This window comes from Canis aureus, chromosome 11 (assembly GCF_053574225.1).
Source record: "Canis aureus isolate CA01 chromosome 11, VMU_Caureus_v.1.0, whole genome shotgun sequence".
Classification (NCBI taxonomy): domain Eukaryota; kingdom Metazoa; phylum Chordata; class Mammalia; order Carnivora; family Canidae; genus Canis; species Canis aureus.
This window is the reverse complement of record NC_135621.1, coordinates 9,526,310-9,552,785: the sequence shown is the minus strand read 5'-3', so window position 1 is coordinate 9,552,785 and position 26,476 is coordinate 9,526,310. Positions and strand designations below refer to the sequence as shown.

At 51.7% G+C, this 26,476-nt stretch overlaps 1 protein-coding gene across 5 annotated transcripts in view; it reads right to left on the bottom strand.

The window, feature by feature from the left end:
• The window catches only part of RASSF3 (Ras association domain family member 3), a 72,462-nt gene that overhangs the window by 5,302 nt on the left and 40,684 nt on the right, over nucleotides 1-26,476 (bottom strand). For 2 of the 5 annotated variants that reach the window (XM_077913695.1, XM_077913699.1), the window contains exons 2-4: nucleotides 5,125-5,232; nucleotides 1,979-2,207; nucleotides 241-350 (exon numbers count right to left, since the gene is read on the bottom strand). In XM_077913695.1, the coding sequence (XP_077769821.1) occupies nucleotides 241-350; nucleotides 1,979-2,207; nucleotides 5,125-5,232 (447 nt within the window). Of the gene's footprint in view, nucleotides 1-240; nucleotides 351-1,978; nucleotides 2,208-5,124; nucleotides 5,233-23,240; nucleotides 23,361-24,323; nucleotides 24,502-26,476 lie in introns of those variants that run through there. The other 3 variants (XM_077913697.1, XM_077913696.1, XM_077913698.1) reach the window with 3 other exon arrangements.

Sequence of the window (26,476 nt, the reverse complement as noted above, 5' to 3'; positions counted from 1 at the left end):
ATTTTGTAGATACATTGTAGGCTAACTTTGGGTTCATTTCTGGCAATTCAAAAACACACAGAAAATGGTCCTCTGCAGACCAGCTCTCCCCATCCCAAGAGATACAGACAGACGGCCAGACGTGCGTGCACATTCTCTCTCCTCCTGTTCCCCCTCATCCCCACCCCCCACTGGGAATACAGCAGTAAAACAGAGCCAGCTGCTCTATGTGGTTTAAAGGAAGAACGAACAATCACTTACCTCTCCGATTTCATGTTCACGAAGAACGAAACTCAGTGTGTCTGTCCTGGGCCCAGCTACCAAACGCAGGTAGAGCGGATGTTCCCGGTCTGAGAGCTTGCAGGCATAGACTGCGTAAGGAAGCAAGGAGCCCGTTACACAGCATCGCGCCCTTCCCTGGACCCCACACCCAGCTCTCTATCCCCTCCTCCCGACCCAGGCCACAGCGCACGACACCCAGCCCCCAGGTCGCCCTCCTCCTCATCTTATCCCCTTGAACGGCCGGCAGTGGAATGAAATCTATGCTATTTACGTTCCAGCTGCACAGTATATGCTGTGTCTTAATTAGAAAGGAAATGATTCTCAGGAGTGAATTCAAACAGGTATTAGTTAGTCCCAAGATGGGCTCAGAACGCATTCTGCTGCTCCATTTAGAAAGCAATACGCTTTACACAAGCACCTGCAACCCCTTTAAGAAATAGTAATAAATAAATAGATAGAAAAATAAATAATAAATAAATAAAACAGTAAAAATATACCATCCAAAGAACACAAAATCAGAGCAACTCTCTCTGTAGATTAATTTAGAATTATTAGCAGCTGCAAACAAACCAAGCAGTCGGAACGCAAGCTCTGATGGCTTTAGGCACAGCTGTGCGTGTCTCCTGTGAGAGAGACAGACACACACACACGAGGGACCCAGCACCGCCTGCACTGCTGAAAGAAGCTGCCGCCCAGGAGGGCAGTATTTCCACAGGATGCTCCTGCTGTCCGTCTGTGCAGCTCAAGTCCAGGCGGGCAGGCAGCACAGCCGGCAGGACGCGATGCCACCCGAGCTCGTGCACGTTAGTCCAGCGCTCCTGGAGGGAAGGGCCTCAGAGCTGCGGGCTTCCCTGCAGGTGTAAATCCCCTCGCTTGGAGCCTGGGCCTGTGGCTCTTTGCGTGCTGCAGGGCCCAGGCCGCAGCTGGGGCGAGGTGCACGCTCGGCATCCAGCTGCGCTCGTCCCCGGGCAAACGGAGGACACCTCGAGCGTGTCACCCCAGCAGCTCTTCCTCCCGCAACAGCCCAGGTAGCTGACCGCCGCACACACGGACACACTCAAGGGAGCCCCTGGTGACCAGCGGACCGGGCCTCCACCGCGGGGGACAGCCGCCGCTCAGCGCCTCTTCCAGTGTTGGTTCGCTTAACCGTCTCGGCCTGCCCGCTGAGCGCGGTATGAGGTCAGAGGCCGACGGCAGCCGAGCGTCCTGCATCCCCCGGACGTGCCCCTGGGGAGCCCGATGCCGCTGCCCAGCCCGGGAGAGAGAACGCGGCTGCCTCTGCGCAGCAAGTCTGAGGCCTGCGGGGACGCGCGTGCGCCTCCCCATCCTGGAGGCCCCCGGGGCAAGGCCCCAAGCCATTCCTGGTGGAGTGCGCTCGTGCAACCTCCAAGCACAGAGGCATTCTTTTTTTGTCCTGACGGGCATTAAAGTTAAGGCTTAAAAAAACTCTAAGCTATGCCCCCCACCCCGTGCACACATCACAAAACCCGCCGCAAATGCCCATCATGTGTGGACACCTCGGAGCTCCCCGGAGCCACAACTGCCCGGCTCGAGACTACGGAAGGCCGGGAAGCACTGCCAGGGTACGCCCCAGTCACCGTGGCTTCCCGAATCTGTCCCTGGGCTCTGGGATCCACACACCCAGCCGTGTTCCCTCTGCTGAGGAGGACAAAGACCTGAAAGCAGAGGCCACTTCATCCCAGGCCTGGCAGCGTACCTTGGTCTTCCCTATGACAACGCTTATAAAGTGCAAACTTGGCAGGGCTCTCGGTCACGAGAAACTTCTTGAGCAGGGCCTCGATCACTTCCCCGACGGTGTTCGTGCTGCTGATGTGAAGCGTGTTCATGCAGCCGTTGCTGCTGGGAGCGAGCTTTCCAGAAGTCTGGGGGGGGCTGCAGAGCTCCATCTGGACTTTAATGAAGCCAGTGTAAATCCCATTTGAATTCTGAAGCAGGAAGAAAAAGCGCACGTTGGTTGGGCCGCCCGTGGCCTTCTAGAGAAGGAGGCTAGCAGGACGGAAGACTAGGAGACCCCCTTCCTCTCGATCTGAGATCTGAGCTCCTACAGCCGTAGAGCTTCACTAAAGATTGCCCCTAAGGGCAGGATCTGGGAGGGAGGTCAGCGCCACCGGGCAGCAGGCAGTGCTTCCAGGGACGGACGGAAGGGGTCTGCAGGACAGATGCGGCGACAGACGCTTCCTGGTGCTGCGGGGACCAAGCAGAGACTGACGCCTCTGCGGCCACCGGTGGAAGGTGGGGGTGGCCGGAAGGGTTCCCGTCCCCCAGAGCAGGGGCCTGGAGCAGGGGCCAGAGACTCCCAAGGGGCACTTGTGCGTGGGGGACACGTCGGGGCAAGCTGCTTAGAGCAAACATCTGCAGCTGGGGGCCAGCTATCACCCAGAAAAGGAAGGTCACGGGGCGCCTGGCTGGCTCGGTCAGCTAAGCACCTGCCTTAGGCTCAGGTCCCGATCCCGGGGTCCTGGATGGAGCCCCTCATGGCTGGGGGCGGGGGTGTCCTTGCTCAGTGGGGAGCCTGCTTCTCTCTCTCCCCCTGCTCAGCTCTCTAGAAAAGAAAAGGAAAAAGAAAAGAAGGGGAAAGGGAAAAGAGAAAGAAGAGAAGGTCGCTAGGGTACCTGGAAACAGCCAAGCAAAGCTGGAGGGGACAATATGCAAACAAGCTAGCTCATCCCCCCTCCTTTTTTTTAAGATTTTATTTATTTATTCATGAGAGACACAGAGACACAGAGACAGAGACAGAGACCCAGGCAGAGGGAGAAGCAGGCTCCCTTGGGGAGCCCGATGTGGGACTCGATCCCTGGCCCCCAGGATCACGCCCTGAGCTGAAGGCAGGCGCTCAACCGCTGAGCCCCCCAGGCACCGCACACGGTGTCATTCCTGGTGGCAATAATGGGTGTCCTAAATCAATTTCACTGAAATGTCCAGGCACAGCATTTGTCCCCTACAGCGTGGGGCGCGGGATGATGCATCTCGGGTGCCTCCAGCAGCAAGTGTAAAACAAGTAGAAGCTAGTGTGACCTGTGGATATTCTAAGCCCTTGTCCTTTTTGTCTTGCCCTGTATTTATACCTCCCTTCTGGATACTATTTTCTGTTTTATTGAGGGATGCTTTTTATACAGGAAAACTGCACATATTTAATATACACGACTTGCTGAGTTTATTAGTATTTGTCCTAAATGATGGTAGACTTACGGTCTCTTAGTTGCCAAAAATAATAACGATGGCCTAGTCTTCACTTTTTTCTAAAACTCTTTTTTTTTTTTTTTTTCTAAAACTATTTCTAAATACACATCCAGTGTATTTAGGGGGGAAAAAGTATTCTAATGTTTTATTTTTTTTTTTATTAAAACAAATCATCAGGTGTCATATAGAAATGGGACAGTTAAACTAAAACTTTAAAAAACCTCCTTTTAAGCCCATTTATTTTTCTTCCTTTCCACAAGATCAATTTACAACACTGATTGACTTGCTCGTTCTTGTGCAAAGTATCACACAACACTTAAAACTTCTAGGTTTGGGGATCCCTGGGTGGCCCAGTGGTTTAGCACCTGCCTTTGGCCCAGGGTGCGATCCTGGGGTCCCGGGATCCAGTCCCGCTTCAGGCTCCCTGCAGGGAACCCTACTTCTCCCTCTCCCTGTGTCTCTGCCTCTCTCTTTCATGAATACATAAATAAAATCTAAAAAAAACCCAGTCTTCTAGGTTTGTAATGAGATGCGACCTTGCGTGTTTTAATCTCCACGGGGGAGGGAAGAAGAACCCGTGGCAAGCAGAATAGGTCTCCTTCGATGCAAAATGCATTTGAAACCAGAGAAGCATCACTGCCAGAGTAATGAAGACTAATCTTGGGATCGTGTGTCCGGCTCCCCGCTTTCGGGGGAGTCCCCCTGGGGAGGGATGCTTTCTCACGAGGTTTTATAGGTCATGCTCCTTCCCAAAGGCCTGTCTAAGCGAGTCGCCCGGTCCTCTGCTGAACGGTCAGTTCACAGTCAACGGCCTGAGAGGCAGGAGCCCAAGGGCCCCGGGGACGCACCGAGGGCTGGCAGGTGCAGCCAGAGGCCGAGGCAGACGCCAGGCCAGGGGGAGGCCCGGGATACTCCGGCCTCGCTGCGGGCTCTCCGTCCAGGGCACTAAGGCCTGGGCCTTCTTCCCCCGTACCCTCACTCCCCACGGCCCTCGGAACAACGGTGGGTAGCAGCTGAGGGTTACCTCTGCCATCTTCCAGGACAACCAGCCCCGAGGAGTCTTAGCTCAACTGTATTCTAATCCAGGGCCATGAAGTCCTCTTGCCGCCACTTGCAAATGTATTTGCCCAAGATAAAACTTATCTAAGCCTTACCAGAAGGAGTTACCTCCTGTGTGGTCAACGGGCAACGGCTATACTCAACGCCAAAAATCCTCTGGAGGGGTCACACAACTTTTACAATAAATCTTGCCAGTGTTAACTGATGTAGAGAGAAAGCTACTTCAAGAACAGCTTTAATCTGAGCGCTGCAGAGATACTCCCACGTTACTGTCCCGCGTGCCTTGACCATTAAACTTCTGCAGATGCTGTTCATAGATTTTTTAAGATTTATTCATGAGAGACAGAGACAGAGAGACAGAGAGAGAGAAAGAGAGAAGCACAGAGATACAAGCAGCGGGAGAAGCAGGCTCCACCCAAGGAGCCCTACGTGGGACTCGATCCCAGGGCCCCAGGATCACGCCCCGGGCCAAAGGCGGCGCTAAACCACTTAGCTACCCGGGCTGCCCCGTTCAGATATTTTTAAAACATACAGATGGGAACACCGACGACTGAGGTTTGTCTTTTGACATGTGTCAGCGTAAAGAATACTATGGGTGCTTACCAAGGTCATCTTCAACTTGTCTGTGACTGCTAGGTTGTATTTGTGAACTTTCTCTTGGATTTCCTCTTTGCTGAGGTAATTGTGCGTCTCCTTCTCTTTCTCCACATCCTAGAAGAAAAATAGGCCATGCTGCACATGAACAGGCACAGAAAGAGATGCAGATAAGCTGGGATTCTTTTCTCATCCCACACAAGGGCTCGGAGCACTTGACCTTGAAATCCACAGACACTAACACACATCCCTCCCCCCCCTTCAACTCTCAGGGTCACACACCAAATACAGCTTTCATTCCTCAGGCCAAGTCTCCCCGAGGGCTGTAGAGCCAATAAAACTAATCTGTCAGCAGCTAAAAGCAACACTTCCCTCAACGTGGTCCTTTGGTCAGACCGTCTTTGCTGAATTTCCCTTCTGCACAAGCACCATTCGCTGCGAGCACCTGCAAGACTGGCTATTTTCATTTGAAACGACATTTAAGGACACCTACCGAAAGCTTCTCTAGCACATTCTACCAACTTTATGGTCTTTACAGCTTCATCCCATTTACAAAGCAAAACAAAGCACAAGTCCCATTACAAAGCAGAAGGGGACCTACCGTCCCCCAGTATGGGACTTAATGACGTGACCTGGCACGAAGCAAGGACCTGGTTAAGGACACCCACCAGAGGGTCACTTCCGTTCCAAACAAATCCTCGTGTCCGGATTTCCCCTAACCGCCCATTCTCACAGGCCCCAACCTCTCTCTACACTGCGGGCAGGACGGTATTGGTTGAACCCTCTTACCACTGAAGGATTCGCCAGTGGTGTACGGTCTCAAGAGCTCAACCGGTGTGGGACGTTGTGCAATGGCTAATATGCAGTCACAGGGCCCAAGCTTGTGTGCTACAACCCCCCCGGAGCCAGCTGGACAAGACACCTGGCGTGTACTGCATTTAAGTCTCCCACCAACCTAACCAAGACGACATTGTTCCAGTTTCCAAAGGAGATCAAGTCCTAAGTGAATTCACCTGCTAAGAGAAACTTAGCTGTTCTGTGGCAGTGATGGAACTTACCTGAAGCCTGGTCCCAAAGCCCACCAACCCTCAGTCACTCCCGTTCCTGAGGTGACGTGGCTTGCCGGGGCCAACCCCACTAGTTAACACACCAAATCCAATTTTAATCCAGGTCCTCTAGGGTCTGTTTCCACGAACACAAATAGGTCCCCACTGTTCCCCCATGGGTGTCTGAAAACCTGCAGAAAGGCTATGGATCATACTCAACCCTGAGTAGCACCCAAAGGACGAAGCATCCTAACAACCTTCAAGGCAAGAAGAGGAAGAGTAACTAATATGAACTGATATATCGCCCACAAAACCCCCAGGCAGGTGTCTCTTTTTGGATCATCCTCGCAGCCGGAAGCTACCCACACCAGTCTGTGCCCACCGTCCCCAGGAGCTGGTGCCACAGGCCCCACGGAGTGGCTACCAAGGAACCTGTAGGAACACGTTACAAAAGAACCTAAAATGACTCTAGGGGCGCCGGGGTGGCTCCATGGGTTAGCTGTCCGGCTCTGGATCTCAGCTCAGGTCATGATCTCACGTCATGGGATGGAGCTCCTCATCCCTCTCGCTCTGCCCATGCCCCCTGCTTGCAGGTGCACATGCGTGTGCTCACTCTCAAATACATACAATCTTTAAAAGGAAAAAAGAAAAAAAAGGGTGGGGGGAGGCTCCCTGGGTGGCTCAGGGGTTGAGTGCCTGCCTTGGGCCCATGGCGTGATCCTGGGGTCCCGGGATCGAGTCCCACATCGGACTCCCTGCATGGAGCCTGCTTCTCCCTCTGCCTGTGTCTCTGCCTCTCTCTGTCTCATAAATAAATAAAATCTTTAAAAAATAAAAGAGAAAAAAGAACATAAAATGGCTCTTGACCATTCAGGTCGTGAGTTTCTTGAATTCACACCCTGAACTGGCTGAGGTGTGCGGACTATAAAGTATGTCGGTAACTTCTCAAGTTCAGTGGCATCCAAGTCCAGGTGTCCCAGGGGTCAGTGGTGACAATGCTGGGGAACTAGCACGAGACACCTGCTCGTTCCCTAGCATGAGGAGTGAGCCCCAAATCCCTTGGGGACCATTCTGTCTGCCAACATAAAACCCCAAAGCAATCCTATTTTTGGTGTCAAGGGTTATTAGGAAAGAAAAAAAAAAAGCTATAGATTGAATTTTTCAGAAGCTTCAATGATTTTTTTTTTAAGATTTTATTTATTTATTCCTGAGAGACACAGGGAGAGAGGCAGAGAGACACAGGCAGAGGGAGAAGCAGGCTCCGTGCTGGGAACCCGATGTGGGACTTGATCCGGACCCCGGGGTCATGTCCTGGGCCGAAGGCAGGCACTCAACCACTGAGCCACTCAGGTGTCCCTTCAATGACTATTTCTAAAGAAATTCAAAAATATTGCATCTTTCTGCTTGTCCGGCTCTTTCCAATCCACAATTAGCAGGCCACGAGCCATAGCTGAAAAAAATAATGAGGCTTTGTTCCGACATTTATTTTTCAGTCCAGACAGTCCAAAGACTCTTCAAAGCCAATACTAAAAAGTAGACAGTGAGATGGGGCACGAGGGTGTTATGAAAAGTATGCCCAATACCAGCAAGGCCAGGGCTCCGATCCCAAGTCTGTCGCCAACTAATCCCATGCCCTCAGCTCAGTGACCTGAGTCCACTCCCTCATTTCCGTTCAAATAAAGGTACCAGAGTGAATCATCTCGAAAGTGCTTCCTGGCCTAACAGGAGAATTTTGCAGAGATCTGAGGCTGCTCTCACTCATGTGTGACCTGTAGAGCAGGATGGTGCCATTTAAGGAATCAAGGCAACCAAAGGCCCATCATTAAAGATGTATAAAAAAATTTTTTTAATGTACGAAGATAGGGACGCCTGGGTGGCTTGGCGGTTTAGCATCTGCCCTCCGCCCAGGGCGTGATCCTGGGGTCCTGGATGGAATCCCACATCGGGCTCCCTGCAGGGAGCCTGCTTCTCCCTCCTCCTGTGTCTCTGCTTCTCTCTGTGCCTCTCTCATAAATAAATAAATAAATAAAATCTTAAAAAAAAAAAAAAAGGTATGAAAATAAGGGCACCTGGGTGGCTCAGTCAGTTAAACATCCGACTCCTGGTATCGGCTCAGGTCATGATCTCAGGGTCAGGGGATCGAGCATGGAGCCTGCTTGTGATTCTCTCTCACCCTTCTCCCTTCACTCCACCTCCCCCCCCCCAAAATTTTTTAAACAAATAAATAAAAATGAACAAAATAGCTAACTGCACAAATACTGGAGCATATGTCCAGTCTCGAGGCTTGCTGCCTAAATAAGAGATGATCCTAAAAATGAAAAGGAAGGGGGGATCTCTGGGTGGCTCAGGGGTTTAGCACCTGCCTTCCGCGCAGGGCGTGATCCTGGAGACCCGGATCAAGTCCCACATCAGGCTCCCTGCGTGGAGCCTGCTTCTCCCTCTGCCTGTGTCTCTGTCTCTCTGTGTCTCTCATGAATAAATAAACTCAAAAAAAAAAAAAAGAAAAAAAAGAATGAAGAGGAGGGAGAAGAGTGGTTAAGAGTGAAGAGGCAGGGTCAAGACAATTCAGTAAATTGTTTCTTTGTTTTGTTTTTAAGATTTTTTTTTTCTAAAGCAATTTCTACACCCAGTGTGGGCTCAAACTCACAACCCCAAGATCAAGGGCAGTGTGCTCTACTGGCCAAGGAGCCAGCCAGGCATCCCTGGGGAGTTCTTTTTTATTTTTTTATTTATTTATTTATGATAGTCACAGAGAGAGAGAGAGAGGCAGAGACACAGGCAGAGGGAGAAGCAGGCTCCCTGCAGGGAACCCGATGTGGGATTCGATCCCGGGTCTCCAGGATCGCACCCTGGGCCAAAGGCAGGCACCAAACCGCTGCGCCACCACCCTGGGGAGTTCTTAACTGCAGGTGCTGAGCTCAGCACCCAGGCCTCCCAGGAGCCTGAGGAAGACTGAAGGAGCGAGCTGGCTGGGAAAGAGAAACTCCCCCTGGATCACCCACACAGGCGTGAATGAGACACGCTGGTGCCCCAACTCTCCTTCCCTCTCAGAGATCAAAAGGCCAGGAAAGAGGTGACCCAAGGGACCTCCTAGAGCCTTTCAAGGCAGACCCCTCTCGTTAAAGGGTCAGCTGGAAAGCAGATCCCAGAGAAGCAGCTGACACCTAAAAGGCTGCGACCCTGATTTTTTTTTTTTATTATGAAGACAGAACTGACATAGGACACTGCACGTGTTTTAGGTGCCCTGCGAAAGGACCGGACGGGCGTATGTACTGCAGCGACTGCCACAAGTAACAGGCATCCTCGCCTCACGTGATTACAATTCTTTATCCCTGCCATGAGAATGTTCAAGATCCACCATCTGCTGGGACCCTGCACTGTTCAAGTCCACTGATGTCGCCCAGCACGGCCACAGAGCAAGGCCTGCTGCCCTGAGCAAATATTTGCTGAGCTTCTGCTGGGCGCCAGGCCCTCGCCCAAGCGTGGGGATGTCAGGCACGGCACGTCCACCTGCACGGTGCTTACCGTCCAGCACAGTGGAGTACAAGGGGAGGGAGGAAAGGTGGGGCGGAAGCTTCTGGAAGCAGAGGGACAGGCACATGAGTCCCAAGCTCAGGCCCTGGAGTGGAGAACACTGGTTTCTTTCAGTGTCAGGACTGAAGGAAGTCTCTAGAGCTGGAGAACTTCCAAATCTTTACCCCTTTAAAAGAGACTGCACCCCCCACACACACCAGGAAGAAGCCTCCTGCCCCTCCTCCTGCGGGCACAATGCCTTTGGGAAGCGGCATGCAGCAGCCCAGGAGGCCAGGGCTGGGCACAAGGGTGCAAAGGTGCAAAGGAGGAGGGGGTCTTTAAAAACCTGCATGGGGGGATCCCTGGGTGGCGCAGCGGTTTGGCGCCTGCCTTTGGCCCAGGGCGCGATCCTGAAGACCCGGGATCGAATCCCACGTCGGGCTCCCGGTGCATGGAGCCTGCTTCTCTCTCTGCCTCTCTCTCTCTCTCTGTGTGTGATTATCATAAATAAAAAATTTAAAAATATTTTTAAAAAAATTTTAAAAAATGGGAGTGCAGAAGAGATAAAACAGTACAGACACTGACCTTGACCTGGGAGGGCAGGAAACGCCCGGGGCAGCGTCCCTATTGTTGTCCCGGCCACGCCCAGGTGCTCCAGCAGCCACGGGTCCTTTTTTATTCATGAGACACACACAGAGAGAGAGGCAGAGACATAGGCAGAGAGAGAAGCAGTTTCCATGCAGGGAGCCCGACGAGGGACTCGATCCCAGGTCTCCAAGGTCACACCCTGGGCCAAAGGTGGCGCCAAACCGCTGAGCCACTGGGGCTGCACGGGCTGCCCGGGTCCTCTCTTCTCCCAGCTGCTTTGCTTTCCCAGTCTCCCCACTATACCCTCCGGTACACCCATTCCCCGCCCCCCCCTCGGCGGCGGGGGGGCGGGGAGGGGGGCATAAACCCCAGCCTCGCTAGTGTTTGCCTCCAGCAAGCCCGGGGGCCGCTCTGGGGTTTGCTGGCTCCTGGGGGTCACAGAGCTGGGCTCCCCCGTGGACTTCCCCAGGGCCGCGCCCTGCCTGCGTCCCTATCCCCGGGTTAGAGCCACACACCGCCCCAGAACCTACCCCTCCTACAGCCTGGGCCCAGGGTCTGAGGGCTGTTAATGCCCTTCCTGCTAACTCCTCTGTAACTCGAAATTTTAGCTCAACTTACAGGTTTGAGCTAAAGAGCTAACAACAACCAGAAGCTAAAGCACCCGGAGGACCCGCTGCGCTGCCGCCGCCTGGGATGAGCTAGGTCCTATCACCTCTCGGCCCCGTCCTTGCTGTGTGACCGAAGGCAGGCCTTTCAACCCCTCTGTTCCACCCCCCCGCACGACGAGCAGGCCAGAGCTGCAACAGCACAGAGAACACCAGGACGCCCAGGGGCTCAGCGGTTTGGCACCTGCCTTTGGCCCAGAGCGCGATCCAGGAGCCCCGGGATCGAGTCCCGCATCGGGCCCCCTCTGCCTACGTCTCTGCCTCTCTCTGGATTTCTCATGAATAAATAAATAAAATCATTAAAAAAAAAAGAAAAAAGAAATAAAGAAAAAGAAAATATAACACAACTCATTATTCAACAATTCTACTGAGTGCCCCTGGCGCCCGGCTCTGGGCCAAGCGCCTAAAGCTACAGCACAGTCTTGGGGCCGCGGCCTCTCCCTCCTTTCCGGACTGACAGCCTGATGCAGTTGGTCTTACTCCTGCCCCACCCCCCTGTTTTCTTTAAAATAAAAAAATAAAAAACCACTGACCCTTTATAAACCACCACTAGCATAGTGTCTCTGACTGGGTGGGGAACAACAGAGGCACAGCACCTGACAACGGACGGACAGACGCCAGGTAAACCTCTCTGTCACCACCTCTCTGTCGCTGGTCCTACAGCTCCGTGTGGGGCCGCTCGGGCTCCTGGCTGGGCTGCAGCTCAGCCCATGCCAGTGGAAAAGTGTGTATTTACCTGGCCAACAGGTGCTCACTCCAAGTGAGGTGAGATTCCAAATTCACAAATCCCTACTTTGAATGTCACCCTCCAGATGTGGAAACAGGGCAGTCACCTACTGTGGTCCCAAACGGACTGGGATACCCAGGGGCACCAGCCACGGAACAGGTGCCAGTCTTGGGTACAGAAGAGAAATCAGGCACCCGGCATCCGACCCGTGCCCGGTCTCGGAGCAATGGGCCCCTGCTGCAAACGGGATGCACAGACAGCTCGAGTGGAATGGAGTCTTGATTAATGACTTTTTTTTTTTTTTAATTCATGAGAGACACAGAGACAGAGAGAGAGGCAGAGACACAGGCAGAGGGAGAAGCAGGCTCCAGGCAGGGAGCCCGATGTGGGACTCGATTCCGGGACTCCAGGATCAGGCTCTGGGCTGAAGGTGGCGCTAAACTGCGGAGCACGGAACCCCATGCGGGGCTCGATCCATCCCCAGACCCCACGACCGTGACCTGAGCTGAAGGCAGATGCTTACCCCAGAGTCCCCTGGACCCCTTCTCCCATTTTTATTATTTTTAAATAATCTAAATGTAAATACTGATGTGTGGCCTGGGGGACTCGACTGGACAATGTGAATCTGGACTATAACGTGCACGGCTGCCAACGAAGAGCAAGACAGGGAAACCCTAAAAGGCAGCAATGTAAAATAATAGGTCAATGTAAAAAAGACAACCATTCTGGAGCAAACGGAATTCTATTCCTGAAAAAAGAATAGGAACACTTTTTCTGGGGTGCTCGGTGCTGCTGTTCTTGACCTTAAAAGTACAGGGCGCTGCTTGCTGCCATGGTCTCAGGGCACCAGCGCGGACAGTCGGCCAGATGCCACGTCCAGAAGCTCACGCTTATCTTGGGGCACGGCCATGGCACGCGGATTCACTCTGGCCAGTCCAGTTGCTCCCCCTGCCAGTTGGGAAGATCTTTTATAAATATTGGCTATAGGGCTGGGGCTGAGGGCTCAGGAACCATCCTGCCCGACTTCAGCTTGTAGCCTCTGCGCAGCCAGGAAGGACGTAGGCCGTTCACGTCTCCAACAGCAAGAAAAAGGGAACGATTCTCCCCCCACTCGGCCTCGGGGTCGGGAGACCTGCACCACTGCTAGCTCAGGGCAAGGAAAGGCAGAGGGAAGAGGAGGGGGGTGGCTGAGGGGACACTGCTCCCCAAGCCAGAAGGGCGCCTTCCTCCTCCTCTGCCTCCGCCCTCAGAGGCCCCAAAGCACATTAGGATGCTATAGGATCCGGGAAGACCAGCAGGTTAAAACCAACCGGTATCAGCACCCGGCAGGAAACTAAGAAAACAGACCGGCGCCACTGCTGGAGGTGTGAGCTCATTAATTATGAGCAGATGGAACATTACATAACAACGGACATTTCTCTTATCAATTATTCACCTCGTGAGCGGATTCTGTATCCGTTCGGGGATATTAGCGCACCCGACCCGCACCTGTTGAACTTGACCGCTTTAAACCACCTTTGTCTCAAGGCTACTTGTGAAATAACAAAGAGAACAGCAGAAGGGAGTCTAGGTGGGTGTTTTAGAGGACTTTTTTTTTTCTTTCAAAGGGACTTTGAAAATAGAAGCAGGCAGCAACCTTATAAGGATGGAACAGTGTAGTAGGCCTCTCTTGCACGCACGTGTGCCATCTACTGCCTTTCAAGTCTCCCAGCCGCCCCCCCCCCAGCCTCGCCCCTTCCACTTGTCCAAGAGCACTGCACCACCCCGCGCCTCCCCTGGGACCCCCCTTCTCGGGGTCCACCCCACTAGGAAGCTGTCCTAACCACAGGAGCCCCCACTGCTCTATCCCGGGAGCCCCCAGGCAACCCCATCCATGCATCCCGGGCCCTCCGCGGTGGGTGGGCTGCTTGCGGTGCTCCCTCCTGCCTCCAAGGAACCCGACAGCATCTTTGAATTTTGCACTCGGGGATCCTGTCCTGGGACGGGCTCGATGCCCCAAAGTGGCTGCCACACATTCCTTTTCAACCGGAATCCAGCGGGTCCGGAGCCCACATCTACAAGACTGCATTTGCAATCCAACCCCGCTTGTGTACATTCTTATCAATCTGCATGAGGTTTTTTGTTGGCTTCTCAAAACTAAACGGATCTGCAAGGGCACACAAAAGGCCTTTATGACACCAGACAGAAAGTCTTCTATGCTTCTGTTCCCTGTCTGCACCACCGAAGGGGGAGCCCCTGGCCACCCCCACACGCTCGGGACAGGAGAGCAAGCACGGGCCCAGGGTGTTAATAAGATTAACTGCAGTTGTGAGCCACCCGAAGCGTCCCATCTGGGCCTCCCATGACCTCACTTCTTAAACCCCCCTGGTTACCAGTCCGCAATACCCTATATGGTTGTACTTTCAAAACCGGGTCGTGTGCCAATCGTCAAACAGCCACTCGTTTGTCTGGAGCCAGAAAACAAACTTGGAGGTGGACCAGTCTCCTCGGAGTGCCCCAGCTGGAGAGCCCAACCTCCAGGCATGCCCGACCGCACTCGGACTCAGAAACCCCAGGCTCAGAGGGGATACACTTTCACAACTGGTTTTAGGGCTCTCAAATTCTGGGTGAGCTCGGTGACAGAGTATTAGCAGCCTCAGAGATAAGCACATCCAAATCCAGCCACTCAGCTGTGATCATTAGATCATTAGAATGAGGCCCCTGGGGAGTCAGCACCCCCCTGAGGTTTGGGGCAGAATGGGAGACGCAGTGGACTCTTGGGGGTTTCCAAAGAAAGGTGCATCCTCCTCGAAGGACAGCTTCCCTGATTATTAAAACACCATTGGACTATGGTTCCTGTCCTTTTCCGCACTGAGTTCTCTAATATATATTTTTTAATTTATTTAAGAAATCTGCACACCTACTGTGGGGCTCAAACTCATGAGCCCAAGACCAAGACCCACACATGCTCTTCTGACTGAGCCAGCCCGGCACCCCAGTTTTCTAATGTTCTATATTATATACACCACTGCCCTAATCAAGTACCTACAAAGTAAGGGTATTAGGAAAATTAACTGGAAAAGTAATATAAGGAATCACTGAGAAGCCAGGAAGGAAGTGAGAAAGGCAAAGGCACCACATTGGTAAGTGGTGACACGGTGTCGACCCTAAGTGACACTAAGTTCTAGATTAAAACAGCTCACTGGGGGAGCCCCGGTGGCGCAGCGATTTGGCGCCGCCTGCAGCCCGGGGCATGATCCAGGAGACCCAGGATTGAGTCCCACGTCGGGCTCCCTGCATGGAGCCTGCTTCTCCCTCTGCCTGTGTCTCTGTCTCTCTGTGTTGCTCGTGAATAAATAAACTAATTAATTTTTTAAAAATAAAATAAAATAAAACAGCTCAATGCTCAAGGATCCGAGGGTCATCTGGGCACTGCCTTTGGCTAAGAGCAATTAAAACTGTAGCTCCGGAGATGCCTGGGTGGCTCAGTGGTTGAGCGCCTGCCTTCGGCTCAGGGCCTGATCCCGAGGTCCTGGAATTGAGTCCCGCGTCGGCCTCCTGCATGGAGCCTGCTTCTCCCTCTGCCTGTGTCTCTGCCTCTCTGTCTCTCATGAATAAATAAATAAAATCTTTAAAAAAAAAACTAGCTCCAGAGCCACAGTCCTAGTTCAGCTTAGCCCAGGGACACTAGAGGCTCTTACAAAGGTCAGAGTTTGCCAGTCAGGTCTGTGACCTTCACATCCTTTGATTGGTTATGGAACCTTTGAACCTTGGCTACAAGGGGAGGGAGGTTCCAGAGAAAGGAAATGAGCAGGCTCATTTGGAGGGGAGCCAGACAGGAAGCGTGAGGGACCGAAGGCTGCAACAACCAGGGGGAGGCAGGTGGAGCCGGAGCCCAGGGAAGCTGCGCAGGCGCCGGGTTGCTCCAGCTCCACCAACAGCAGGAATCTGAAAATCCAGGGCAGTGGCTTCCCAGCAAATAGGAGCCATCACCTAATTTGGATGGAGAACGGAGTGTCTCAAGTAAACCAGAAATGTGGGCGCCTGGGTGGCTCAGCCGGTTAAATGTGTGCCTTTGGCTCAGGTCATGATCCCAGGGTCCTGGGATCCAGCCCCAGGTCACGCTCCCTGGCCAACTGGGGAGCCTGCTTCCCAGTCTCCCTCTGCCTGCCCCTCCCACTGCTTGTGCTCTCAAATAAATGGTCTTTTTTTTTAATTATGTAATTTAAAAAAATTAGAAATGTCTATAGGTCAGCACTCCAAGAAAAATTATCAGCAGCAAGCTTCTCCAAAAGATACCTGGCGATCTTCCTTGCCAATTATAGTCTGGAGTCTAGGTTAACACCCCATAAAAAGATGTGAAAGCAACTGGCACCACGAGAGGAAGGGAGAGAATCGTCAGTCCTTTCAGGCCAGATGTCCGGATGAAGAAAGATTTTAATTAGACAAACTTGAAAGTCCGAAGGGGGCCGCAAGGGTTAAAGCTGCTTTCTATCCCTCCAGTTCCCATCCACTCCCTCTCCCAGCAGCCTCCCCACCACTCCAGGCTGCTCTTTTGAGTAAGTCTGTTCAGAGCTCTTAAAAGGCTCCACTGAAGTGTTTGAGGACTGGTTCTTCTACACCACAGGCAACTCGGGATGAAGGACAAAGAGAGAGCCCCCCATTTTTACAAATGCTGCCCCAGGTGAGGAGTCACCTTTTGTCTTCCGACCAAGGAGTTAAAAGTACTCTGGAGTCACTAAGAGGTTAGATCAATTCAAATAACGACTCAGGCGAATTATCACCTTAAAAGCGTTTGACATAAGCAGTCGGTAGACAGTTTTTTCTACAGAAATCCTCCCCTGCCCTCCTGCTTAGTTGCAGAGGGGGTGAGAAATACAGAAGTCACCAGAAGAGGGGCTGTGATCCTGGGATCCAGTCCCCGCAGGGAGCCTGCTTCTCCCTCTGCCTAGGTCTTTCTTTGCCTCTCTCCATGGGTCTCTCGTGAATAAATAAAATCTTAAAAAAGAAATTTTTTTTAAGTCACCAGCAGTGTGTCAGGGATACAAGGCTGGCCACAGTCAGAGGCTTGGGTGAATTAGGTGACACCCAGAGATGATCAGAAGGAGAGAAGCTGGGAGAAGCCCCTGCCAGAAGGATGCCCAAGGGCCTGGTGCACGGCGCCCACCGCACCCACCCACCCCCAGCCCAGACCTACTGCCTCCCCTCTGAGAGCTGCCCTTAGTGAATCTGATCACCAAACTCCAGACTCTGTGCCACCCCCTTCACAACCAGACTCTGAAGTCTTCTAATAACCCTATAACTGGGTACGCCACTATTAGCCCTATTTTGCTGATAAGGAAATGGAGGCTTACGAGGACGTGCAGTTAGTGCAGAAACTAGCAAGTAAGGTTCATAGCGGGTCCGTCCGATTCAAAGCCCATGAAGCCAAGAAAGCAGGAGGAGGAAAGAACCAACCATGAACTTCAGATGATGAAAATAAGAGGAGAGACCCTCGGGTCTATGCACTGCTGGCTTCCAAAGGCTGTTCTGATAACACTGTGTCCAACCTAAAATTTGGAAGAGTGAAAACCTAATACAACTAGCAGTTTATTAGAGAGTCATATGAGAGCACCTGGGTAGCTTGGTCAGGTCACCATCAGACTCTTGACCTCAGCTTAACTCTTTTTTTTTTTTTTTTCCCCCCAGCTCAACTCTTGATCTCAGGGTCATTAGTTCAAGCCCCTGTGTTGGAAAGAGGAAGAGAGAGAGAGAGAGACTTAGTAATCTGGCCAGGACCACAGAGAATTAAAAATCAGAAACTGAAAAAAGAAAAAAATCAGAAATTGTTTCCCCGCATTAAGGAAATAGCTAAATAATACTTCCAAATCTCAAGAGGGGCCATACAGGAGCTGTTAATGGGAACCCTACAGAAGACTTTTTAATGGGAGGAGAAAAAAAAAAATTGGAAGAGAAACCGTAAGACAAACTACGTGCCTAGCTGGACACCAAGCCCAAAGTGGAGTCACTTGTGCTAAGCCCAAGTCCCCAAACTAAGATCAAATACCGAACTTACAGTTGCAGCCTCCCCCCAGGAGTGGAACCTTACACCAGTCGACCCGATTACACCGGGTCAGCACTAGTGAGGTCATCAGCCTGAGAGATCCCTGCTGTCCCCTAAAGGAGGGTGACCTTGCCACAATCTGCCCCTTTTGCTTTTTCTCTCTCGCCACAGTTCCATGTGCCTCTCCCTGCAAGTGCCACCGCCACTGTGCCCACCACCCCAAAATCTTTTCCTCTTGTTACAGCTCTTCAGAGTTCCGATGGGCCAGATGGGATGCAGCTCACTCAATTCCTGAATCACGGACCAGAGCCAGTGAGATCATGGAAGATTGACTCGGCTGAATTTTGTCTTTTAAGGTGTCAACGTGCCCACGGACAAGAGAGAAACAAGCCAAGATGTTAGAACCGTGCTTACGCCAGTCTGCTGAGATTGGAGGTGGGTTTTCTTTCTACACAAAACTTCCCACAAAATTTTCAAGAGCTTCTCTGGAAGTCTGTAGGACTGTTGATCGGGAAAATAAAAAGACTTCCACGCATTAAAAAATTAGATCCTTAAAAACGAGTAAAAACAAACAAGCAATTCAGCACGTATGTCAGCATAAATGGACACTCTGCTCCTCGGCGGAGGGGCCACCTCGAGATATTCGGGGGCCCCTGGGGGGCTCAGGGCGTGATCCCGGGGTCCAGGATCAAGGCCCCCATCGGCTCCTGCAGGGAGCCTGCTTCTCCCTCCACCTGTGTCCTGGCCTCACTGTGTGTCTCTCATGAACAAGTGAATAAATTACTTTAAAAGAGAGAGAGAGAGAGAGAGAGAGAGAGAGAAACAAGTTCAAGAGGAGGTGCAGAGGCTGCAGCACAGCACCGCGAGGCTCCCCGTGACCCGTGCACAGCCCGCCGCACCCACACCCCCGCCTGGGAGGCTGCCAGGGTCGGCACCCAGAGGTGCCAGGTGAGAACAGGCCCTCGGAGGGCCGGGGAGTGAGGGAGCCTCTCTGCGTAAAAAACAAAAGCCAAACTGTTGCCAAAGGCTGTCAAAGGGAAAAGCCAGGTCTTTAACATCACCCCATCAAGGCAACCAATTTCAATTTATAAAATCAAAAAGCTCCCCTCCCCTCCCCTCCCCATCCCCAAAAAACAAGCTACCCTCCCAAAAACTGGCCCGGAAATCCAGCTGCCAGCATGCGGGGGGGGGGGGGGGGGGGGCAGCAGGAGGGGGGCAGGGCGCTGCTGGTGCAACCCTGAGGATTTGCACACCCTCTCGGGCCTGCACAGGAAGTCCCAGGCTGCGAGGAAGTGCCTTCCTGCCCCACCTTTCCTCAAGGCTGGAGATCGCCTACCCCCACACTGCCTACCCCCCCACACCAGCCCAGGGCGGTGCAGGGGGAGCTGCCTGCAAGGGGGAGATGCACACAGGCGCAGAGAGCCCCAGGCAGCCTTGAAGTGGAAAGAAGAGAGGCCAAAGGAGGCTTATTAGCATTAGGGTTTGGGGCAATCCTCCAGCCGCGCGTCTCTAACCTGAAGACCTGCAGGGGGAGGTCAGCACACGCAGCAATGCACGCTGCGGGGTCCCTGGGGGCCGGGAAAGGGACCTCCTGAGAAACGCAGATGTGGGGCTTCATCTTGCACGGTGGACCCCAGGTCCCCAGCACACAGATGTCAAGGTTCCCTCTCTCATCCTTTCTCCCAGCCACCACTCCACTCCTCTCAGGGAGGAAAACCAGGGAAGGTTTTCACAGTCCTCTAACATGTCTAACACACCTTTTAAAACCACCACTTCCAGAATGCTCTAGAAAAGAACACTTGGTGTTGAACAGCATCTGATCCCCAAGGGCCACGCTGTCCAGGCCCGACTACACGACCAATTCCAGGCCAGTCCTATGGTGCGTGTGACATGTGAGAGTCTTCCAATTTAGCACTTTCCTTCCTTAGGAACGGTTTCCCTTCCCAAAAATATCAAAATTTAAATACTCCATTTCCAAGTCCCACTCTGCCGGGAACCCCCTCCCGATCACCGGGTCTCCTAAGGCCCTGAGGCAGGATTAAGAAGAAAGGACACATGGACTGGTACATGCTGGGTAAGCTCTGCACTGCTCCTTAGGACACGGAGTTCTGGGCCAGGTCCAAACATGGGTTACATGTGTCGCCCTCCCCAGAGGGCCCTGACCTGGGAAGGCTGTTGACCCCTGATGAGGATGCAGAGGCCAATGCAAAGGTCACCGGGGCAGCATGCTCCTCCAGGGCCTGGGAGGAAAATCAGTTGCCAACCAGCTTTGTGTGCGACTTAAGAAAGGAGGCCTCGTCCGTCCACCCGTGGGCCACCCATGGGCCACCCGAGGGCCACCTGTGGGCAGGGCTGGAGGGGAAATCGGGTGCGCAGACCTCTGCCCCTCCCTCCGCCCTCACTCAGAGCCACCACTCTGCTCTGAACGCGGAGGGGGGCCACCTCAGCCCAGCCCAGGAGGTCACCCCGGGAAGGGACCTGCCCACAGACACAGGCCACCAGCTCCCTGTCAGCCTCCTCCGCTGTTGGCAAAGAAAGTTAAAGCAAACTTTGGTCCCCATCTTCCTTCCCCACCACCGGATCCAGAACTCAGGGGGGGCACCGGGATGACAGGGGATCCTCCCGGACTATCCCAGCTGGTACGAAATGGGACTATTTCTAAGATAGAGAAATTCTGTTAGTCTCAGACAATGAAAGACCCCTTTTTTTTTCTTTTTCTTTTTTTTTTTAAGATTTTATTTATTTATTCATCAGAGACACAGGCAGAGGGAGAAGCAGGCTCCATGCAGGGAGCACGACATGGGACTTGATCCCGGGTCTCCAGGATCTTGCCCTGGACCAAAGGTGGTGCTAAGCCACTGAGCCACCTGGGCTGCCCTTTTCTTTCTTTTTTCTTTTTTTCTTCTCTTCTTTCTTTCTTTCTCTCTCTCTCTCTCTCTCTTTCTTTCAAGATCTTATTTATTTATTCATCAGAGACCCAAAGAGAGGCAGGGACACAGGCAGAGGGAGAAGCAGGCTCCACACAGGGAGCCCGACGCAGGACTCGATCCCAGGACCCTGGGGTCACGCCCCAGGCCAAAGGCAGATGCTCAACCCCTGAGCCCCCCGGGTGCCCCTAGGACCCCCCCTTCTGTCAAGGGATTTGAAGAGAAAGCACACACACTCCAAGCAACTGAAAAAACGGTTTCAGAAACTGACAAATACAAACCGTAACCTGGGTGCGCCTTTCACAAAATCACTGTGGTTTCCCACCTGAGGCAGATAAGCCACATTTTTCAAAACCTCGTGGTATTTTCAAAACATAAACACACCTTAGAAGTGTCCAGTGCTGGGCAGCCCAGGTGGCTCAGCGGTTTAGCACCACCTTCGGTTTAGCACCACCTTCGGCCCAGGGCGTGATCCTGGGGTCCCGGGATCGAGTCCCACGTGGGGCTCCCTGCGTGGAGCCTGCTTCTCCCTCTCCCTGTCTCTGTCTCTCTCTGTGTGTCTCTCATGAATAAATAAATAAAATCTTAGAAAAAAAAAAATGTCCAGTACCATCTAGGGCTGGCGGAGGAAAGGGAGCTCGGGGCGTGTGCTCAGCCCCCAGGCACAGGCCTCTGCCTCGAGCCCCGCACCCTGACCTCCCACCACCTGGGAGCCGCTCCCAACCTCAACTAGTATTTCTCTCTCTCTCTCTCTCTCTCTCTCTCTGGCTTTTTCTTCAGTTCCCACTTCCTGAATTTGCAGGTCTCTGTCAACACCACCACCAAATCATGTTTTTCCCTTTCTGCTCGGTAAATGCATCAATTCTGACAGTTGACAAATATTTGCCAAGCGCCTAATATTTAGCAAATAGCCGCGCGAGGCCTGGGGTGGAGCAGGGAGCAGAGCACAGGTTCTATGTGCTTGGGGGTCGGGGTGGGACATGGAAAGAGGTATCATCGGGGAAGACGGGGGACAGAAAGGAAAGCAAAGGAGAGAAACAGCTTGGGAAGGCTTCCTGGGAGAGGTGAGATCTTAACTGGATCCAGCCTCAGGTGTTTATAAATTCTTCTGTCAAAGATAAAAGTCATTCCTGGTTTGCTTCCCCATCAAACAAGTTACCCAGAGCCCATAAAACTAGAGAGAGAAGCGGCCAGAGCTCCTAATGGAAGGATTTAGAAAACCAGACGACAGACCTCAAATCAGCTAATTTTAGACAAAGAGAAAATACTTTCTGTGCTGCTACAGGGTATTTTTAGAAGGCTGTTTCAGTTAACCACTCTGAACATCTCATCAGGAAAAAAAAAAAAAAAAAAGAACAAAATTTCAAATTTACAAAGCAAGTTAACGGCTTCCTTTGTGCCTCATGGCTTTCATCCTAAACAGAAAATAAACAATCGGCATTCTGCAACTAATTCCATTCTATGCCTAAACACTCTAAGTACCTGCTAAGCACTTAGGGAACAAAGTTGACTCTAGCTGTTCTTTCTTACTGTATTTCTTAAGGAAACACTGAACAGGGGATCCCTGGGTGGCTCAGCGGTGTGGCGTCTGCCTTTGGCCCAGGGCCTGATCCTGGGGTCCTGGGATCGAGTCCTGCACTGGGGCTCCCTGCATGGAGCCCTCTTCTCCTTCTGTCTCTCTCTCATAAATAAATAAATAAAAATCTTAAAAAAAAAAAAAAAAAGGAAACACTGAACGATGAAGCACATATGAGCAACAGGCAATAAATTAGCACAAAATGCTAAGTTTTCCCTCCCTTCCCAAACCACCCAAACACAGTTTAAACAACACTTCATAAGCAGAGAGCAACGCCAAGCCTATCCACTAGGCTCTTAAAACCTGACTACTGGCTCAGCCTGAGAGCAAATCAAACTCTGAAGTTTAGGATAAGAAGTTCCAGAAAGTTCAGCTTTCACTGCGCACAGTGGCACCTGCTTATTTTCTGCAAAAAATACATCAGTCTTGGAGATTTGGACTGGACCACCCAAGGCCCTGCCACTCCTTTTTCAGATGTTACAATCTCAGCCTAATTTCCTGAAAATACCCATGAGGCACCAAGCAGACTGCCCCTGGGTCTTGGATTCCTGCCAGCCAGGAAGCCTGCAAGGAAAACACAACAAGCTCACTCTGAAATGCTCGCTGCTAAGACCCTCAAATGGTTGTGCTATTCATATTAGTCCCATTCATTCAACAGGTTAACGAGTGCCCAGCCCTGTGCCAGGGCACTTCCCAGATATAGACCCTGCCCTTGAGGAGCTCAGGGAAGGGAGAGAAGCAGGTGGTTTCTTGGGAACGGCTTCCCTCTCAGCAAATACTGTGCACGCTGCCACGTGTCAGGTACTAGTGCAGACACCGTCCTGGCCCCAGTGCACTGAAGTGCACCCCCTGCATGGGGGAGGTGGGGGGGGCCTCATCCATTTATTTTTGTAGAACCTTTTCCAAACTGACGACATGATGACACTCCACATCCTTAAGCATGAATCTCTGAATAAGGCTGTTCTCCTACATCATCAAAACCCCTTTATCATACCTGAGAAAACTGGGAAGAGCTTAATCTCCATTCCGTATTAAAAGTTCCCCATCTGTTCCAGAAATACCTTTTATAGCTGTGTTTGATCCAATCAAGGTGCTCCTATTGATCTGTTAGGTCTCTTTGGTCTTATTTTAAACCACGGTTCAATCCACTTCTGTTTTCACTAAAATGTCAGCGTTCAAAGATGAAATAGGCACAAACATAAAGAGAAAAAATACTGCTGCATTCTAGAACTCAGAATTTTCATTCCCAGGTAACCAGGGTATCAGGTGTATCAAAAGTTCTAGATTGCTAAGTGTAAGGACAGCCAATTGCCGATGCACCCCAAGCCCCCAGCAGCCCAGAGAACCCGAGCGAACGTCAGGCATCCCGAAGGACCATCCGCACCATGAGCGTCTCCGGCCTGCCCAGAGCATCTGGTGACCCAACTGTCTGCTGCGCTGTTCCGGCCTACTCCCTTCCCTGCGCAGAGATTACAGGCTGGCCTCTCAACCCTGGGGGAACTAATAATAACCAGTGGTAAAGCCAGTGATTTCCCAGGTGGACAGATCAGCTGTGAAGAAAGCAAAATTAGACACTTTCTGGGAACTTTCAGCGAGACTCTGCAACCACACCAGACCTTCGGGATGCCATTCAATCGGCCTTCAAAGACCCCAATACCATGGGTGTCCACGTGGCGGGCAGAGCAAGGCCCGGCTTCTGTCCTGCAAAACACTGAAATGCTTCCAGAAGAAAGTTCCCGCTGCCAACTATTATCAGCAACCTCCCGTGACTTTTTAACTCACGTACTCTTGACCAACAAAAAGTGATCGCTTAACATTCCTCTTTCATTACCTTCTAAGTCTCTTCACCTGCTTGTCAGCAAAAAGGATCATCATAAAAATACCTGCCCTCAGAGGGTCCTTGTTGAGAGTAAGGGAGGTAACACACATGAAGCCCTTTCCAGTGTCAGGGCCTACCGTCATCCTTACCACTGCTACTGGCACCTTTTTTAAAAAAATTATATTACTTCTTTAAGCAATCTCTGCACCTAACGCGGGGATTGAATTTACAACCCCAACATCAAAAGCTGTGTGCTCCACTCATGTCTCTCATGAATAAACAAAATCTTTAAAAAATAGATAATCAATCAATCAGTCTAACTTACTGACAGCGCACCTGGGGGCACAGTTGGTATAAGCATCGGGACTGTCGGTCTCAGCTCTGGTCCTGATCTCAGGGGCCTGGGATGCAGCCCTGCCCGGGTCTCTGAGCTCAGCAGGGAATCTGCTTGAGCTCTTCCTCTCCCTCTGCCCGTCCAGCTCACGCATGTTCTACAATAAATTCTTTAAAAAGCAAAAAACAAAAACTGACTTAGTGACAACTATTAAACTGGGGCAGACATAATGTATAGAGAACTGAAAAAATTAGCAGTGGCCTTCAATAAAGTTTAATTTTTTAAAAAGATTTTATTTATTTATGAGAGAGGCAGAGAGACAGAGAGAGAGAGGCAGAGACACAGGCAGAGGGAGAAGCAGGCTCCGTGCAGAGAGCCCGACGTGGGACTCGATCCCGGGACCCCAGGATCACACCCTGGGCTGAAGGTAGCGCTAAAACCGCTGAGCCACCCAGGCTGCCCAGTTTTTTTTTTTTTTTTTAATACCAGTAATAGAACCCATATTCCTTGAACTAAGAAAACCACCACCGAGGAATAATGAGAAACTGAAGGTGTAAATCGCACAGAGCAAGCTCCCATCCCCGAATGGATTCCTGTTAATTCCCAAAACTCGCATGTAGCTGTGTCGTAAGGCAGGGCTCAAGTCGAGGGAAAGCACTGCTTTTGCTGTTCCACCAACCAGCAGGCACCACACCTTCCCTAGGGCTGTTATCCTCTTCTCTTTATCCAAGCACATTTTGTTAGAAACCTGACGGCTCTGAAAACGTGTTTCTTCCTTCTGCCTGCGGACTCAACAGAGAGCAACACAAGATGGTCTTCGTTACGTACATTAACCATGGTTCCCGCCTCAAAATCTATTCCTCCAGATGCCCACAGGGTCATTTCAAAAGGGAAGAAAGGGGAGAGGAGCGGGGAACTGGCGGGAGGAGGGTCCACAGTTATGTCTGGGCTCCAAATCTCACACTTAGGTCATTCCTGCTTCCAGCACTGGGCAACTCCTCCAAGAAAGCAGCCCCTGTGGTTTCTATTTAAAACTTTTGAGTTTTCCCACAGAAGACACAGAATTAGCTAGGCAGCTTTAACCTAGAATAGCTAAAACTTACTAAATGCTTGAACTTTCCAGGGTATACCCAAAGACACCACAAACATGTACCTCTCAAACCCTTTGTTCCTGGAGCCTGCATTCCCAGCCTGCCAGCACCAGGCCCACGCCCTCCCAGAAACATCCAGGGACAGCAGAGTTCCGCTTCAACAAAGAGGCAAGTTTTGGCCTCCAACCGAAGCATAAAGACCCATTACACAGGGCAACACCAGGCAGCTACATTACGGGTTAAATAACTCAGTATTTCCTCCTTCCCCCACCCCAACACACATACACACGCTCCATGCTGTTTTACTCTCTTCTCCTTACCACTACCACTATTTAATATATAATTTAGGCATTTATCTTATTACAGGCTTCCCCACAAGCATCTGAGTTTCTGGGGGACACAGGTATTTTTTGTCCCGGTTTTGGTGTCCAAGACCTAGAGCAAAGCCTGGCATACAGATGGTGCTCAATACACATTAAAAAAAAAAAAAAAAAAAAGATTAATTGATTCATGAGAGACACACAGAGAGAGGCAGAGACAGAAGCAGAGGGAGAAGCAGGCTGCCCAGGGGGAGCTCAAGGCAGGAGTCGATGGGAGACCCGATCTCGGCACCCCAGGATCACGCCCTGAGCTGAAGGCAGATGCTCAACCACTGAGCCGCCCAAGCGCCCCTCCATACACATTTCTGAACGAAAGAAACGAACAGGTTTTGCTGGGCATAACCTCAAAGGAGAGAACACTTTCTGAAAGCCTGCTATGCATCGAGCAAACGCTAGAACTTTACCTAAGAAACATTAGTGCCCTTCCACACGAGAAGCCAAGGCCAACCTGTGGGTCACAGACACAGCTCCACTTGGCAGGAGCAGAATCTGAACCCAAAGCCTCCCACCGGAGGGCTCTTCCCCTGTACAGAAAGCCCCAGAGACAAACCCTGAGAACAGACCTTCCCAAGTACAGGGCTGGGGCAGTAGGTTCTGCTGACTTCTTTAGTTGACATTTTATTTTAAGTAACCTCTACCCCCAGAGTGGGGCTCAAACTCACAACCCCCCCCA